Genomic DNA, 15,163 nt, shown 5'->3' with positions numbered 1-15,163 from the left:
GAAGAGAATATGTTAGTGCAATAATACATTTGATAAAGTTAAACTACAGAAATCATTGCAAGGAAGCATGCTCTGAAGGCATGTTCTATAAAGATCACACTACACTGTGATTAAAAAAGGAAAAAAAGGTAAGAAAAAATCCACCACTTCCATACTATACATGTTTCTTTTCATTAATCTGACTGTTCTGTTTGTAGAGTTTAGAATAACTTCTGTCTGATCAATGTTAAGCTATTTATGGTTGTGAAAAGTAAGGCACCTAACTCCAAAATTCAGAAGTATACATTAATAAAAGACCAAGTGCTCATCTACAGTAAATCAGTCTATTTCCTTTTGAGGTATATGGAGTTCCACTAAACCATCCCAGTGGAAGACCTGGTCCAGGGTTAATTAAAGAATACATAGTTCTGCTCCTATTATGTTTGTAGGAGGCACCACATTGTTGCAGTGTCTGGAATAGCCTGACCCCTCTGGCACTGCAGAGTTACATATTAACAGCAAAGTGGTCTTGGGTGAAACTTTGTGCTTACATAAAGAGACCAGCATCACTAGCCCCCTAATCCCTTTATTTTCTTTTCATTTCACTAGCCACATTCTCTGATGATGTACATCAGCACTTTTCCATTTACGTCAGCAACTGCAAGCAGATTTACATTAATCAGCGGTCTGACCCCATTATGATTTTATCTTTAAATTTTGTACATTTTCAGTTTGTTTGAAAAGACCCATTTAAGGGCAGCTTCCATTTCCTACTGACAAACATTGCCAACAATTTATAATTTGTGACGAGATGCTTATCTGAGGTATGACACGACAACACACAGCAGCAGCACAAAGTGTCCAGGGGAGGAAGGAGAAACTCAGAGAAAACTTTATGTAAGCTGGAAGCAATCAATCCAATGACAATTAGCAAGGCAACAAGAGCTACACAGTTGGAAATACACCACGGGATCGCAAACACTCAAAACCACTATAATTTTTATTTTTCTATTCTTTAAATAAAATAAAAAGTATTTCACATGGAGTGTCTTACAGCAGTATGGATTTTCCTTACATAAGAGAGGAGTTACCATCTATGAAATGACTTTGCAAAGCACCTTACAAAGTCTGGGAAAAACAAAACAGCTAAACTCAGCACAGGTTAGGTTCTGGGAATGGGAATCACTCTGCAGTGTTCGAGAACTCTGTAAACATTTGAATCTCAGAACGCTTTTTACAGAGTCTCTTGGGAGTCCAGCTTTCATCTTTGGTCAGAATACACTGGGGTTGATTAGCTCTGAGTGTCCCCCAACAGCCTTTTGTAAATACAACCACACAGCACATCAGCATCCAACTGAAGCAAGGTAATGAAATCCATGTCCTCTGGATGTTTGTTTGTTTTAAACAACATCCTATATATTTTTCACTTGCATGCTAAACATAGCTATATTCTAAATATTTACAAAATTTAAAAACCACAAACATAATACTTAAGAAACACCTACAACACATTGCTCAATCGACTTTAGGTACTTACATCTTCCAGTGCTGACTGGTGGAAAAAAAAACCCAAAAACAAAGCTAAATGATCAGCAGCCAAACCATTACCTCAGGCATACTATCATTTTTTGTAAGAAAACCATTTTGAATTAGTCTGTGCATATCCACATGAATAGTTGAATACAATGTGTGTGTATGCATAAATATATACAGACTTTAATACAATAATTAAAGAAATTCTGTTACATTTATATTCAGCTGACTACATGAAAATACATTACAACAGTAAGTTTCCTAAAGCTGTTACAGCACAGGAAAGATCTGTTTCATAGAGATATGACTTTTTCTTTTTTGATAGGCATTTTTATATACATTGACAAAAGATGCAGAGTGAAACTCATTAAATAACTAAAAACATGCCACTCCTTTTTAGAACAATATGAATGAGCTCACTTATGCAATCTTTCTAACTCCAAGAAATGTTACTTTGGGAAGAGAATGCCACACAGATGGCATTAAACAGAAATCATCATTGAGAATGGCTATTCATGCAAGGACTCTGAGCAAGGCACACATTGGTTTGAAGTATACAGATAAAAATTAATTAAGTTTTCACTTCTTTCGTCAGACACATGCTAACCAGTAAAAGATAATAAACATAATCTCTAACATGGAGATGTATAAAAATTAAGTTTATTTGTTTTGGTTGGTGTGAACATATTTGCTGATCCCCACGCATTTTGCTTCTATGAATGCTGCACTATATTTCTCAACACTTATTAGAAAAATATAGACTGGAAAGTGGGACAGATTCTGAAAACTACCCAACCTCCTCTTGTCTACTTGGGACTTGCAAGAAGTATATGACACTTCACAGAGTAAATCCCTGTATATAAGAAAAGCATACAGTTCATTAATTAGTATTTTAACTAATTTAACTAATTTTAACTAAATTCACTATTTTCACTAGCCTCTGAACATGCCAGTCTACATACTCAGTTTCTAAAAAGGTGATTTTTATGCACTTGAGAATAGGTTCAAATAGAAATGTGCCATTCTTAGGTTTTCTTTTCCTTTCACTGTTCATTAAATAATTAGACATATGCTAAATATGCCAGACAGAGGTCTGGCAGCACTTTTACAGTGCTGCCATGAATACATACACCAGCTACCCATAGCTAAGGTATTACCAATGGATTTATTTCCTTTCCTTATCAGAAATGTCCTCCCATCAAAGGAGGCAATTAAACAGCTGCATGATTTGCAGGATAACATGTATTTACAAAGCCACACTGGACAGCAACAAAGCAAAAGTCAAAAAATGTAATGTGTCTGAATGAGATGCTCTGTACTGCTTTGATTTGTACAGGCTTAAAAGCTGGCCTTTCTTATTGCTACCAATGTAGTCCTGGGTGCTATGAACATCTCACTCATTACTCACGTCACTTTATAACTAACCTTTCAAAGCTTGAAATATTTCAACACAATGTCACATTCCAAATTTATCAGCTCATGCAATGAGCCATGGCCTTGCCAGTTTGTTACAATGGCCTGTTTTTTAATCAATGTGCCTAGGAAAATTAAGAACAAATATTTACATTTCCCTGGGGTAGAACTGGGGTCAAAAGAACCAAAACCCCATTGATACACACCATCACCACCCTGTGATGTGAAAGGAAGGAATGTTCAAGGTTCAGTGATCAAAACCAAACTAGAACAATAAGTTTCCTAAAGCTATTACAGCACAGGAAACATGTTATCTATTTCATAGAAACATGACTTTTTTTTTTTAATGGACATTTTTTACACATTGACTAAAGCTTCAGTCACACTCACTGAGGTGTTTGCCTAGTACAAAACCATTTCAGTTACGCTATGCAGTAACTAACCTGGATAATCCACATTTCCCTGGCTACTTTGCCCTGCCAGATGGTGCTCTGGATAGTACAAATCAGCCTTGAGCCAGAGACTACAAGCCTTTTTACTCTGTTGCTATAAAGCAACACTCAAACTGCTATTAACTGAGCAATAGGCCACAAGACCACAGCTGCACACAAACTTCTTAGCCTACATATAACATGGATGAGCTGGAAATGAGCTATTCCACAGCAGACAGTCATGTAGTGACTAAGGGAGCCTTCTAGACTGCAAAGCTCCTACAAAAGTCCCAGAGTGTTTAAAGCCAACCTGTTCACCTCCAAGGTAAATTGCTCTCCTTTTCAGCCACGGTAAGTGAAATGCAGTTTATGCTCTATGTACGTCTCACCTCAGCTATTTAAGCCCTGGAAAGAAAAATGTTTCAGTCTGGATCTGCCATGACTTTGGGACATTGGACTAGTGGCCAAATCTTCAGCTAAGTCAAACAATGGCCTCATCTGCCCAGACACACAGCCTACACATTGCCCTAAAACAGATCACATCTGTGCTTGCTCTGGATCCCAAGAATAGCTCCCATTTCTTCTCTGAGTTGCATGATGCTGTACCCACACTACTTACACACAATGATGGAATCAATAACAGAGTTTATTCAACCAAAATAGATTCTGACATTAATTTCTGACACTGACATGATAGTGATGATTCTGACTGATCTTGACTCTCACATTTTGTGTATTTACCCCAAATTCCTGAGACTAACTAAACCACAAGGAAGTCTCTGGTCTTTATGGCTCATCAGAAGGACCTGAAGCTAGGAACAGTCAAACAGCTGAAGAAGAAAAAACAATCCCCCAAAAATAATTTTATTTTCTTCACCATTTTAATTGAAGGCAAGAGTTGTTAATGTTTAAAGTAAGTCAGTTTAATATACAGCAACAAATTATTAATGAGACTAACAAGTGCCTCATTAAAAGCTTCCGTATTGGCACCTCTTCACTCGCTCCTGACCTCCTCACACGCCAGGAAGACCAGCTACTCAACTGAACAAGGCAGGTGTTAATCAAGGAAGAGAAGAGCTTTCAAGTTTCAGATCAAACTCAATACAAACCATGGAATTCTCCAGTAGCATGAATCAGTCTTTATGCTGCTCAAAAATTCACTAAATCCATTTGTAAGCATGCTGCTAGTCAAGATACTCGAAACTGCACAGTTCAGGTAATACAGAAGTATATAAAGACAAGTTTGATGCATCCATAGTTCAAATAAGAAAAAAGTGGGCACAGCTTATTTTCTAACTGGGTGTCTGGGCAGTTCTTCTCTAATTCCTCCTGGTATTAGGCTGTGAACACTCAGGAAGAGTATTTGTTTTGTATGTCTTGTTGTGCTAATTATGTTACCAGGATACTAAATACCAAACAAAGGCATATCACATTTAACTATTAAAGATGTTACTCAGGAGATTAAAGATATATATCACATTTTTAAAACATTTTAATAGTCTTATTCCTTAAAATACACTTATAGCAGAATTACTAATTAATTTAGCTGAGAAAATCAGAAAATTCTTACCCCGTCTGTGACACCAGCAGTAGAAGAAATCAAACAGGTCAGATATGGAGTAGCAAGAGGGTTTAGTTTTGCATTCTGGCAAAGGAATATGGAGTGGACCTTTATACAAGACTTGTTACCGGCCATACAGTATTTTATGTTTAGCAATTTTGGGTAACACAAATAATGTTTGAGTTTTTTAATCCTTAGGAAAGAAGCTGGAAAGAATATCTTATGTAGTTACATTGTTTTGACATCAAAAGGCTGTAATTTGCACAGCCTGGGATGATTTCTAATATCTATTCAGTCCCTTTTACAAAAAACTATCTTCTGTACAGAGAAAATATCCGTGAACCATTTCTGACAGTTAGATGTTAAAGTGAATCAAGAGCCCAATAATTGAAAAATGACAAGATTTTCCTTATGATTAAACATGTATGTTGTCAAACATGATAAACAGCAGTTTTGAAATAAAAAATAATTATAACTACTGTGATTTTCATGAGAAGGTACTTGAAAAAGAATGACTCATATCAAGTTAGATACAAGGTATCAGCATGAATATACCAAAATAATTTGTGAAACCAAGAAAACATCACAGACTTCCAAAATGTAATTTTTACAGATAAGTGCAATCATACTACTGCTCAGAGACGAGTGGTGACTCTGTCAAGCAACAAATGATGAGGAAAAACAATTGCCATAAATGATACTAGAATAATTTAATTTTGAAATATGGAGGAACAGAGAGAAACGCAGGATTTGCAAGTCTTCAAAATGATTTTATAGCATCATCTTAAATGCTTTTGGGGAAAATTTTAGTGCTAAGTTCTTATCTACCAAGTCTCAAACATTGTATTTTCTACTTCACACTCCCCTGTCATGGTACTTGACTCTTCTGTCAGCACTGGACAACAGGGACCAGGACCTGTCCCAGGACCTCACCAAGAGCACAGTGACCTACACTGAGATTTGCCAACCAACTATGTCTGGTCCTCAAGAACCCAGCAGCTGCAGAGTGATGGGCTGTACCTGGAGACCATCAGTAGGACATTCTGCCAGTCACATTTTCATTCTGCAGTCACACTTCATCACAGGCACAAACATGTTCTGTGAAGCTCCCTAGAATGCAAAAGCACTTTACTCCGTGTCCTATCCCACGTCTGTGTCATCCAGAATGTGACCAACATGAGAACTGATAGGCACTGGATCAGAAAAAGAAGTTTTAAATTTTAAAAATGTTCAGACATTGACTCAAATCCTTGTGATTAGTAAGTGTTTCCACTAGGGAGAGATGTTCTGGAGGTGTATACAGATACAAATATGCAGGTCATACATGTAGGATAGCTTTGAGGAATCTTTACTAATCCTCCGAAGAATCAGTCAAAAATATTGAGTATTCCATTCAACAAATACTCCTACAACTGTGACCATACCTAAACCAAATAATCAAACAAGAAGCTGCAATCGAAGAGGAGTTCTGGAACAATAAAATAAACTTATGTAAAACAGTGAAAAAGTGATTTACCACTGGGAAAATGTGACATGGCTGTGTGAGAGGTGCCCACACAATCACCTTGTCCTAAAAGTCCAGGAGAAAAAGCAAAGTGCAGACAAAAAATGCAATGTTCTTACTACCTAAGATCAACCAAGTGCAAATGTATGAACAGTAGAGTAGCCTACTGCAGGCCTACTATGGCCTTCTGATAACAGATGCTGTCTCATGCAGACAATACCATATAACCTTCATTTTTTCTCTCACTTGTGAGATACTGATTCTTCAATATCAAAATACTTCTGCTTTTCTTGCGTACCTGTAATTCTTTGCTGTTACAATACCACACATCAAAGTTCATTTACTACAGTGCATTCAAAGAGTAGTTGGTCATAAGAAGTCCAAGAAGAAAGGAGACTCCAGCTGAACATATTTTTATGAAGCAAAGAGAATTTAAAATAAATAGCTGCCTACAGAATTTGCAAATACAAAAGCTCAGCTGATTCTTCTTCAGCTTGCCCAGCCCCAATGGCAAGTAAAATTCATATTTTTGAGTGCAGAGGGAGAGACCATCTAGATCAAACAGTGCCTAGAGAAATATAAATGTCCATACTTTCCCCATTATAATTGGAAAATTATTGGAAAATAACATTCAGTACCTTTTAAAAACAATTAAGCTTATAATAAACAACTGGTAACTCTGTTGGTCTGTATTTTCTCAAGAGATCAATTGTTACCTCAAGCACATCATTTAACATGTATTTGGACTTGCATATCAGCTTTGGTACAAAAGGGATCTCTCTTGAAAAACAAGAAGTTCAGTTGCCAAAAGAAGTGACGGATGGAAACAAACCTGAGAAAGAGTTTGTAAGAAAGCTTTAGTTTGGGTCAGGATGAAATATTTTTACTATTTTGCCTACGAGTAACACAACTGTTAAAATTTTGAGACGTATTATTACAGCAAGATAGCTCTGCCAGAGGATTTACACCATATCTTGAACATATATATTTTCTTGCTTGACTCTAGTTTGACACACATTTTCTAGTTATTTGCAAATTTAAAGGAATTAAGATGTTGCCTTGCAAGAACAACATTAAAGTGCTCCCAAAAGCAGATGTCAAGCATTTGGCAGTTAAACTAACACAAAAGAAAACATACAGCTGCATACAAATACACAGTGTACAGCTGCTGCATAAAGTTTTTTTTTGTTGTTGTTTCGACTCCCTGAAAACTAACCAGAATCAGATATTTGTAACTGTTTTAGTGGAGAAAATGCCAAATTACACATGCTTGATACAATCAGCATTGATACCCTTGTACTTAAGCATTATAGGAACAATGCTGCTTCTCTTGGTCCTACAACAAATCTAGGGTTTTGATTTCTCATTGAGCAGCTGAAAAAAAAAAAAACTTGGGACTTGCTGCTTCATATAATTTTAACAAAAACTAATTTAGGCACTAAAATTCTGTTACTAGTCTCCTGAAAGTTCATTCCCAGGATTAAATTAGGGCATAAAGACAATTGTGTTATTCATAAGCCCAGATAAAAATCTGTAGATTACCAATATGTTTCAACTAACTTTTATGACCCCTCTCCTCAAATAAATCAATCATGTTAAAGTTAAATTCAGCACAGGGATTTAGGCTCTCCACAGGGAGACAGTGGAGATTGCAGATGTAAGTCAAATATGAAGAAGAAAGCTGAAATAATGGAGGGTTTATACTGGATTACTTCAAAGCCCCAAGACATGGCTGAAAGTGTTAAAATAATATGTAATGAGCACTGATTCCAGACAAAACAATAAAAGCCTCTTTTACCAAACGTGCAGCTCTAAGTAAAAAAACTCACAACTTCTATAACTACTTCTACAACTGCACAGACTTTCTGTTATATCAAAAATCTTCTAAAGATTTGCAGCAAAATAATCAGCCTTAAGACCAGCCTTTAAAAAGCAAGGCTGTAGTTGTACTGATAAGTATCCAACTAAGAGTAAATTTACAGAGTAGTTGTAGCAGCAGCATATCAAATCTTCAACTTGAATTTGATCTTCCTGTTCAGTGAGCTCATTCAAAAAGATACAGATGACAAGTTATGCTCTATTAAAAAATTGTTGTATTACATAGCTTCTGAATAAGAAGTATCTGAATATCACACTAAAAGGTCATTAGGGCAATTTTGAGGATCTTCTAGTACAAGGTATCCTACTGTGTGAAGACATCTGCTACACAAACCATTTAATTGATGAAAATATGGCCTGAGAGCACAAGGCAAAAGAAATTGACAAACAAATGAGCTGATGCTTCTTGTGAGGCAGAAGCTGTAACTCCTATTGAAGCTTGTAGTTATCTCCTCCAACTACAGCATAAGTGCTGTTGAAGAGAAACAACTGAGCTTGACAAATTAAGGACTACAACTAGTTAAAAGTTTACACTGGCATTTTTCAAATAAAAATGTCTCTTCTTCAGAGGAAATACCAAGTTTTGAAGAAAATTTGCTGGTCCAAAACTCCCAAAAGTCTCTTTCCTAATATTTTTTTCTGAAAATCTCCCTTAGGTTTACTACCAGATTCAAAGAAGACAATAGGAGATCTTTTTTCTAACTGAGTTTTTAACTGGATGTGGCTCTAATGGGTAAAAATTAATCAAGCCAAATTTAATAATTAATAAAAACTAGATTTTTATTTCATGACCGACATTTGGTCCGAGATAGCTACAATCAAATCAAAAGGTCAGTGCCGAGCCTGGGTATTGGTGCTGGGTGAGACACAGCATAAGGTCTCCTATGTTCAAACCGACTGTCCCATCCAAGCAGTTTTTATACAGTTTATTCTGCCTGAGGCAGAGTTCCTTTTCTTCCTTTCAGAGTCCCACATATTCCTGTGGTTTCTTTTCTCCAGGAGCTGAACAAAACCATGTCCAGGAGTGATGTAAGTCCATGATTGAGTTACTGGCATATGGCATTGAGATGTGTCTCTCCGATGGCTCTGGCTATCTCAGTCTTAGATATTTATCACGTATTCATCCCTTGGGAGTTCTTCGGATCACCTTGGGGAACGACCCATCTCCGGCCGGCTACTTTCATTCGTTTGCAAATGAGGTCCTCCTCCCTCTTGTCGGCAATGGTTTTGACACACTGTGAAGCAATCTCCGGACTCTGGCTTGCATGCTTAAAATCTTTATAAGAGTATTTCTCACCAGCATAACATATTATATATATATATTTCTTTTTATACAAACGAATTATCCAAGATACACATAACACGGCTATTTAGAAAGATGAGCAGAAGACAGTCAATATATCAGCTCAAAGCAACCAGAGTAATAATCACTAAAGAAATATGTACAGAATGGTAGATAACTGTATTATTATAAAATTAAATAAAATAAATGTATATTAAAAAATCAGGCTTAAATGTAGGCATGTCACTAACATAAACTGCAGGTTAATTTCTTTAATATTTCAGCCATCCTACCTCATTATTGACTTCAGCAGGTTTTTTCTTTGTTTCTCCAATATCCAAATAGCTGTGGAAAGAAAGCAGGTTTGATTATTTACAGGATCATCTGACTTACACAATACCAATATTCTACATATTTTCTCACACATTTAAATTTTGTCTTTACAAATGAAGAATATTTAAATCTTCTTATGCTTCAAAATAACAGAAAACGTAAGTAATTATTAATATTAACTAATGCTTAATATAAATCTTCAGGCTAGCCCTCTGGGCTAATGTAAAAGACAGGGGAGAACCAACCATCTACCTTCAAGTCACTGCTGATTAGAACAGACCATCAATAACCCCCTCATCAGAAAGAACCTCATATACAGCTATGAGGTGGATCAATAATTCTCAGCAAAGTACCACCTTACCAGAGTTTTCAAAGTCATAACCTTGCCAGTAAGTCTCTGGTAAATTTAAGGTTTGCCTGTACACCCGAGTTTAACTCAGGGCATTAGCTAAAGTTTAAAAGGATCGACACCACCTGGGTTTCGATGGAATGTGGACGCATCTGAGCACTCATTTCTCATGGCTTGATGAACCAATAGTAGCTTCATAATTATTTTATGGATAAAATACATGCCTCAACTGGACAAGCAAACAAAATACATTTATTTGGACAAGGTAATGTTAGTCTTGTGATGTTCCCTGATCTCACTTCCAGTGGGAAGGTGCTTTACCAGGAGTTTCAGACTAGAAGACCTTATTTGAGAAGTCAGGTATACCTAAAGCCAAGCATCAGCACAGGCTCACCAAAAGACCTCAGATCTCACAACACATCTGCTGCCCTCAGTCATGTCATGCTCTGTAGTTAATGACTGGGATCAGATTCATTTGCCAGAAGAAAACTTTCCAACTTGGCCAAAGTTAAGAATTCATGGGACTTAAATGAAGGTGCAAAAGCAGTAAAGAGGAAAAAAAAAAAAAAAGAAAGAAAAAGCATCATCCTTTCTTTGAAGGAATGGCAATTATAGGTACCACAGAATGGTCACAGGGATTTCAAGGCTTCGTTGAGAGGGGATAGTAATGTAATGAACAGTTTCCACGTGTTCCCCAGAGATGTGTTCCCCAGAGACGTGGGCAGGGCCTTCTTAGTTCCCATGGCAACACTAAAAAACCTACTAACTCTAGCTAAGTACCGATATTGAAATGTTAATTAGCTAATTGCTCTGTTTGTTTTCTCTAAACTACCTGGAGATAACTGGCCTCCCACCCCCCACGCTGCCATTCTGGGACTAACATGCAAATAAAAAACCCTTAGGATCATTGGAGTATTTTTAGGAGATAAAGACAACCCTAAATCAAAAACTGAACACAGTAGAGGGATCTAGACAAATGCCCTAGCTGAGGAAGAGGGAAACACATCCCTTGATTGACCTGTCACCATCACCTAAAAAAGAATAGACTAGGTTAGGCTGTGAGAAGCAGGGAGACAGAAAGGTGGAGAGAGAGTGCCCTGGTGCTGACACCAGGGGAGGAGCGGGGACAGCTGTTGTTCTGGACTTCAGCAACAGATTCTGCACGCCACGCCTCCTCATCAGTTGCAAGGAAAGAAGAAGGGACAGCTGCTGCTCTGGACTTCAGCGACAGACTCTGCATGCCTCCTTCCTTTCGGCCACCTGGGAAAGCTACAACCACGGGGACGAGCTCTGTGTCGAGCCCCCTGCCCAGCTGATCTTTTTAATAAAGAACTGAACATTAAAAAAAGGCATTAGCCCTGTTCATTTCAAGTAAGACATAGCAAAGTTGCCAGGCCGTGCTTGAAAGTGCATGCCAATGCTTTGAAAAAGGTAAGTGTAGCACAGGATATTTTTTTAAGCCTTGTGTTTAAAAACAAATAATAACAACTGTTCCAAGCTCTCGGTATAAAAAGGAACAAGTTCTCTTTAGATAAAAAACAAGAAATCTTACAGCCTGCAAGACTGAAAAGAAATAAGTACCTCAGGCAAAATGGTTCCAACAACATCTGCTGACTGTGGTTCTTGTTTTCCAAGCACCTGTGAATTACTTCACCAAGAACTAAGAAAAGTGACAAATACATAGTCAAAGGCTTAAACTCACTGTGCAGAAGTCTGGGCATTCAGTCATCAAATTTCAAGGACCTGCAAATCTGAAAAGTTCTAAATAAGAGCAAAAGCTTGGTTTTTTTTTGATGACGACACTTAAAAAAAATCCGACCTAAAATTCTACAAAACTATTCTCACTTACTAAGAAAGCAGAAATGCTTCCAACCCATGGCTAGCCAAGCCAGCGATGAAACTACAGCATTGTTTAGAAAGACACAGCTGGAAAGAGGACAATCTACCACTGATGAATGAGCACAAATACAAGTAAATGGGCAAAGGATGAAGGAGTAGCATGCTGGAAAAAAGCTAAAAATTGAAACCAGCTTTAGCATAGACAGTCTTCTTGCAGTAAGCTGAGAGCTGGTGTTATAGATAGATAATGAGATGATTTGCTCTCACAATTGTAACACATGTTATGGAATAATTCATGCTTATGTAAAATATATATATGTAATAAATGGTGTTTGTACGAAAAATTCTTAAACTTTTAAACCACCAGCCCCAGCCGGGGAAAGGTTACGAAACCACAGATGGCAGCAAGCAGGAAGACCTCATTTACAAATGAAAAAGGGTGCTCTGTGCGGAGATGGGCCCCTTCCTGGACCATCCAGGAGACACCCAGGGATGAATACATAGGAGATATCTACGATCAAGATAGGCAGAGTTGTCAGGAGCATCTCAGGAACATGCATCCCAATACCAGGTTCCCCGTAACTCAACATCAGCATTCATTGCTTCCCAGAAACAGCTTTGTCCAGCTCAGCACAGAGAAAAGGAGACCCCCATGAATATGTGAAGCAAAGAGAAGAATAGGAGAACCTCTGCCTCAGGCAGAAAAAACTGTATAAACACTGACTGGACAGAGACAGCACTCGTGAACAGAGGGGATCCATTGCAGTAGAGTGTTGCATCCTGTGTTTGGGTTCAGATTAGGAGTTCTGATCTTTGTTAAGTTTGCCAGTTCTGTGTACCCTCATGCATCCCCTGGGTTTTCCCCCCCCTGCAGTAACTAGCTCCAGGCTGCCTGCCATTGGAGTTTCCCCCTGTCACTCTTGTAATCACTCCCTGCCAACTCTTGAGAATTCCGTGCTCATCACCCTATTCCCACGATCCCACTGGCCCAAACGCCCCATGTCTGCCCCCATTGTGTTCCCATTGGTCGCTGTGGCACACATCACCGCCACAGCATCTGTATTCATTGGGCGGGGATGGTTCCTGTTCTCCCTGACCCACCCCTATATCATCCCACTCCCCCCCAGCCTCGGTGCCAGATTCGTCCAAGTGAGGTTGGGAGCGGGCTGTGGCTTCTCCATCACGGTTCTTGCAGCCAATAAAGCATCCAGCCGCCACGCGGACAGACTTGGACGAATTCCCTGCCTTTTCGTTTCTTCCCTCGCGCCGACGGCAATGCGTGGCCAGCCCACCCCAGAGCACAGCCGCAGAAGCGCCTGGAAGTAGCAGCAAGCACCAACCCCAACTAGAAGTCAAGGTGCCCAAGCCAGGCGCTCGGGAGCCGACTGGGGCCAGGAAAAGTAACACACAGCCGCTGTAGAGGTCAAATATGATCAGTGTTCACCCAGCGCCGATCCTGGACTTGGCACTGTCCTTTCGATTGTGGCTAAGACCAAATCTCGGTTGCAAAATAAAAATCTATTTTATTAATTATTAATTCGGCTTGATCATTTTTACCTATAACACAATTAAGGGATGACTATTGTGGGAATATTAAGAACAGCTTTAGTGATGTATAGTTATGCTATTGTAGTTTAGATGTCCTCTGTTCTCCCCATAGTTCCCTTCCCCCCCTCTGTATTGTTGCCATCAGACAGCCTGAGTTGTCTAGGACAGGTAAAAAGAAGGCATGTACATGTGCTACTTCCATGGGGCAGCTGGGAATGGAAAAGCTTGTTGCAAAGGGGGTGCAGCATGGCAACACCTGACCTCCAATCAAGTTACAAGAAAGCAATCTCCACCAATAAACGGCAAAGAAGAGCTGACTGACAGATTTTGGAAGGGGCCAGAGTTGGCTGATGCAACCCCCAGGGGTATAAAAGACTGAGCATCCATCTTGAAGATGAACTGGCCATGTGGTATCCATGAGGGCAGTTCCCAGTGCTGTGGGTTTCTCCTTATGTAGTCCTTTTGTTGTATTTTTGTTAAGGTTTAATAAACCTTTTAAAATTTCAAAGTGAACAGTTGTTTTTCACACTGGGGAAGAATTCCACTGGGGTGCAGCCTACACGTGCATTCTCACTCACCACTGCAACAACTCCAATATACCAACAGACCTCACCACATCTACACCAAAAGAGGTGTGTTAACTTAGGACACCTCTAAATGACAAAACAAGCTGGAAAACTTGTTATATGTTACAAAAAAATGCCAACATTGACTAAAAATTCCTCCATTGAAGAAAATTTTTACTTTATTTTTTTTTCTAAAATCAGAATCTCTAAATGCTGATTTTTTAAAAATTTAATTATTCAGCAGTTTATCTAGAATATATGCCCTCAGAACTATCAACCTCAAAATGTTAAGAGTCAGGGTTTGGCTCATGTGCTAAAGGTGAGCGCAGTTTAGTTTTGAATTCACCGTGAACAGGAAAGAAAGAGATTCACTTCTCAGTGTAAGGCATCTGAGAAGAAACAAATGCACTGCTTGAAGCTGAACAATGACACTTTCAACTTCTGCTACTCCTTGGATACTTTCTCCATTACACTCCCATAGCTCCTACACATCAGTGCCAGAAGCCTCCATTTCAAAGTTCAGCCCTGCGCAGTCTATCAGAGCAATTAATATGTCCAATAAGAATCACTGGGGAAAATAAAATAAATCAATAAAACCTTAAAAAGAAATCAAACTTCTTGCTGCCATCAGACCAGATTCAGATCCCTTAAGGCAGATGCTTTGGTCTGTCACACTGTAACTGTTTACCTGTGACACATTACACAAACATACATTTTTCTTTCATTCCTTCACTTCCTTCCAAAAAACTGTTCCTTCCAATTAACCCTTCCTCTCCTCTGACTTTTCTAAGATATCTCCCCAATTACCATTCTGTCTACAACCCAGTTAAGAACATTTCAACATGAAATCCTTCAGCTTCTTTTTAATGCTCATAAAAGCACTGCCAACATTTCCAGCATTATGTAAACAAATACTAGTAAGTGAACAATCCCAATTCTGAATACAG

General features: G+C 38.5%; 1 protein-coding gene across 1 annotated transcript in view; it reads right to left on the bottom strand.

Annotated features, from left to right (window-relative positions):
• DCDC2 (doublecortin domain containing 2) overlaps positions 1 to 15,163 on the bottom strand; it is a 55,155-nt gene that overhangs the window by 38,130 nt on the left and 1,862 nt on the right. Inside the window, exons 2-4 of the mRNA XM_053951650.1 lie at positions 9,875 to 9,926; positions 3,465 to 3,471; positions 1,517 to 1,527 (exon numbers count right to left, since the gene is read on the bottom strand). Coding sequence (XP_053807625.1) covers positions 1,517 to 1,527; positions 3,465 to 3,471; positions 9,875 to 9,926 — 70 coding nt within the window. The remainder of the gene's footprint in view (positions 1 to 1,516; positions 1,528 to 3,464; positions 3,472 to 9,874; positions 9,927 to 15,163) is intronic.

The sequence above is a fragment of the Vidua chalybeata genome, chromosome 1 (assembly GCF_026979565.1).
Source record: "Vidua chalybeata isolate OUT-0048 chromosome 1, bVidCha1 merged haplotype, whole genome shotgun sequence".
Classification (NCBI taxonomy): Eukaryota; Metazoa; Chordata; class Aves; order Passeriformes; family Viduidae; genus Vidua; species Vidua chalybeata.
This window is presented reverse-complemented; position numbering and strand designations above follow the sequence as displayed.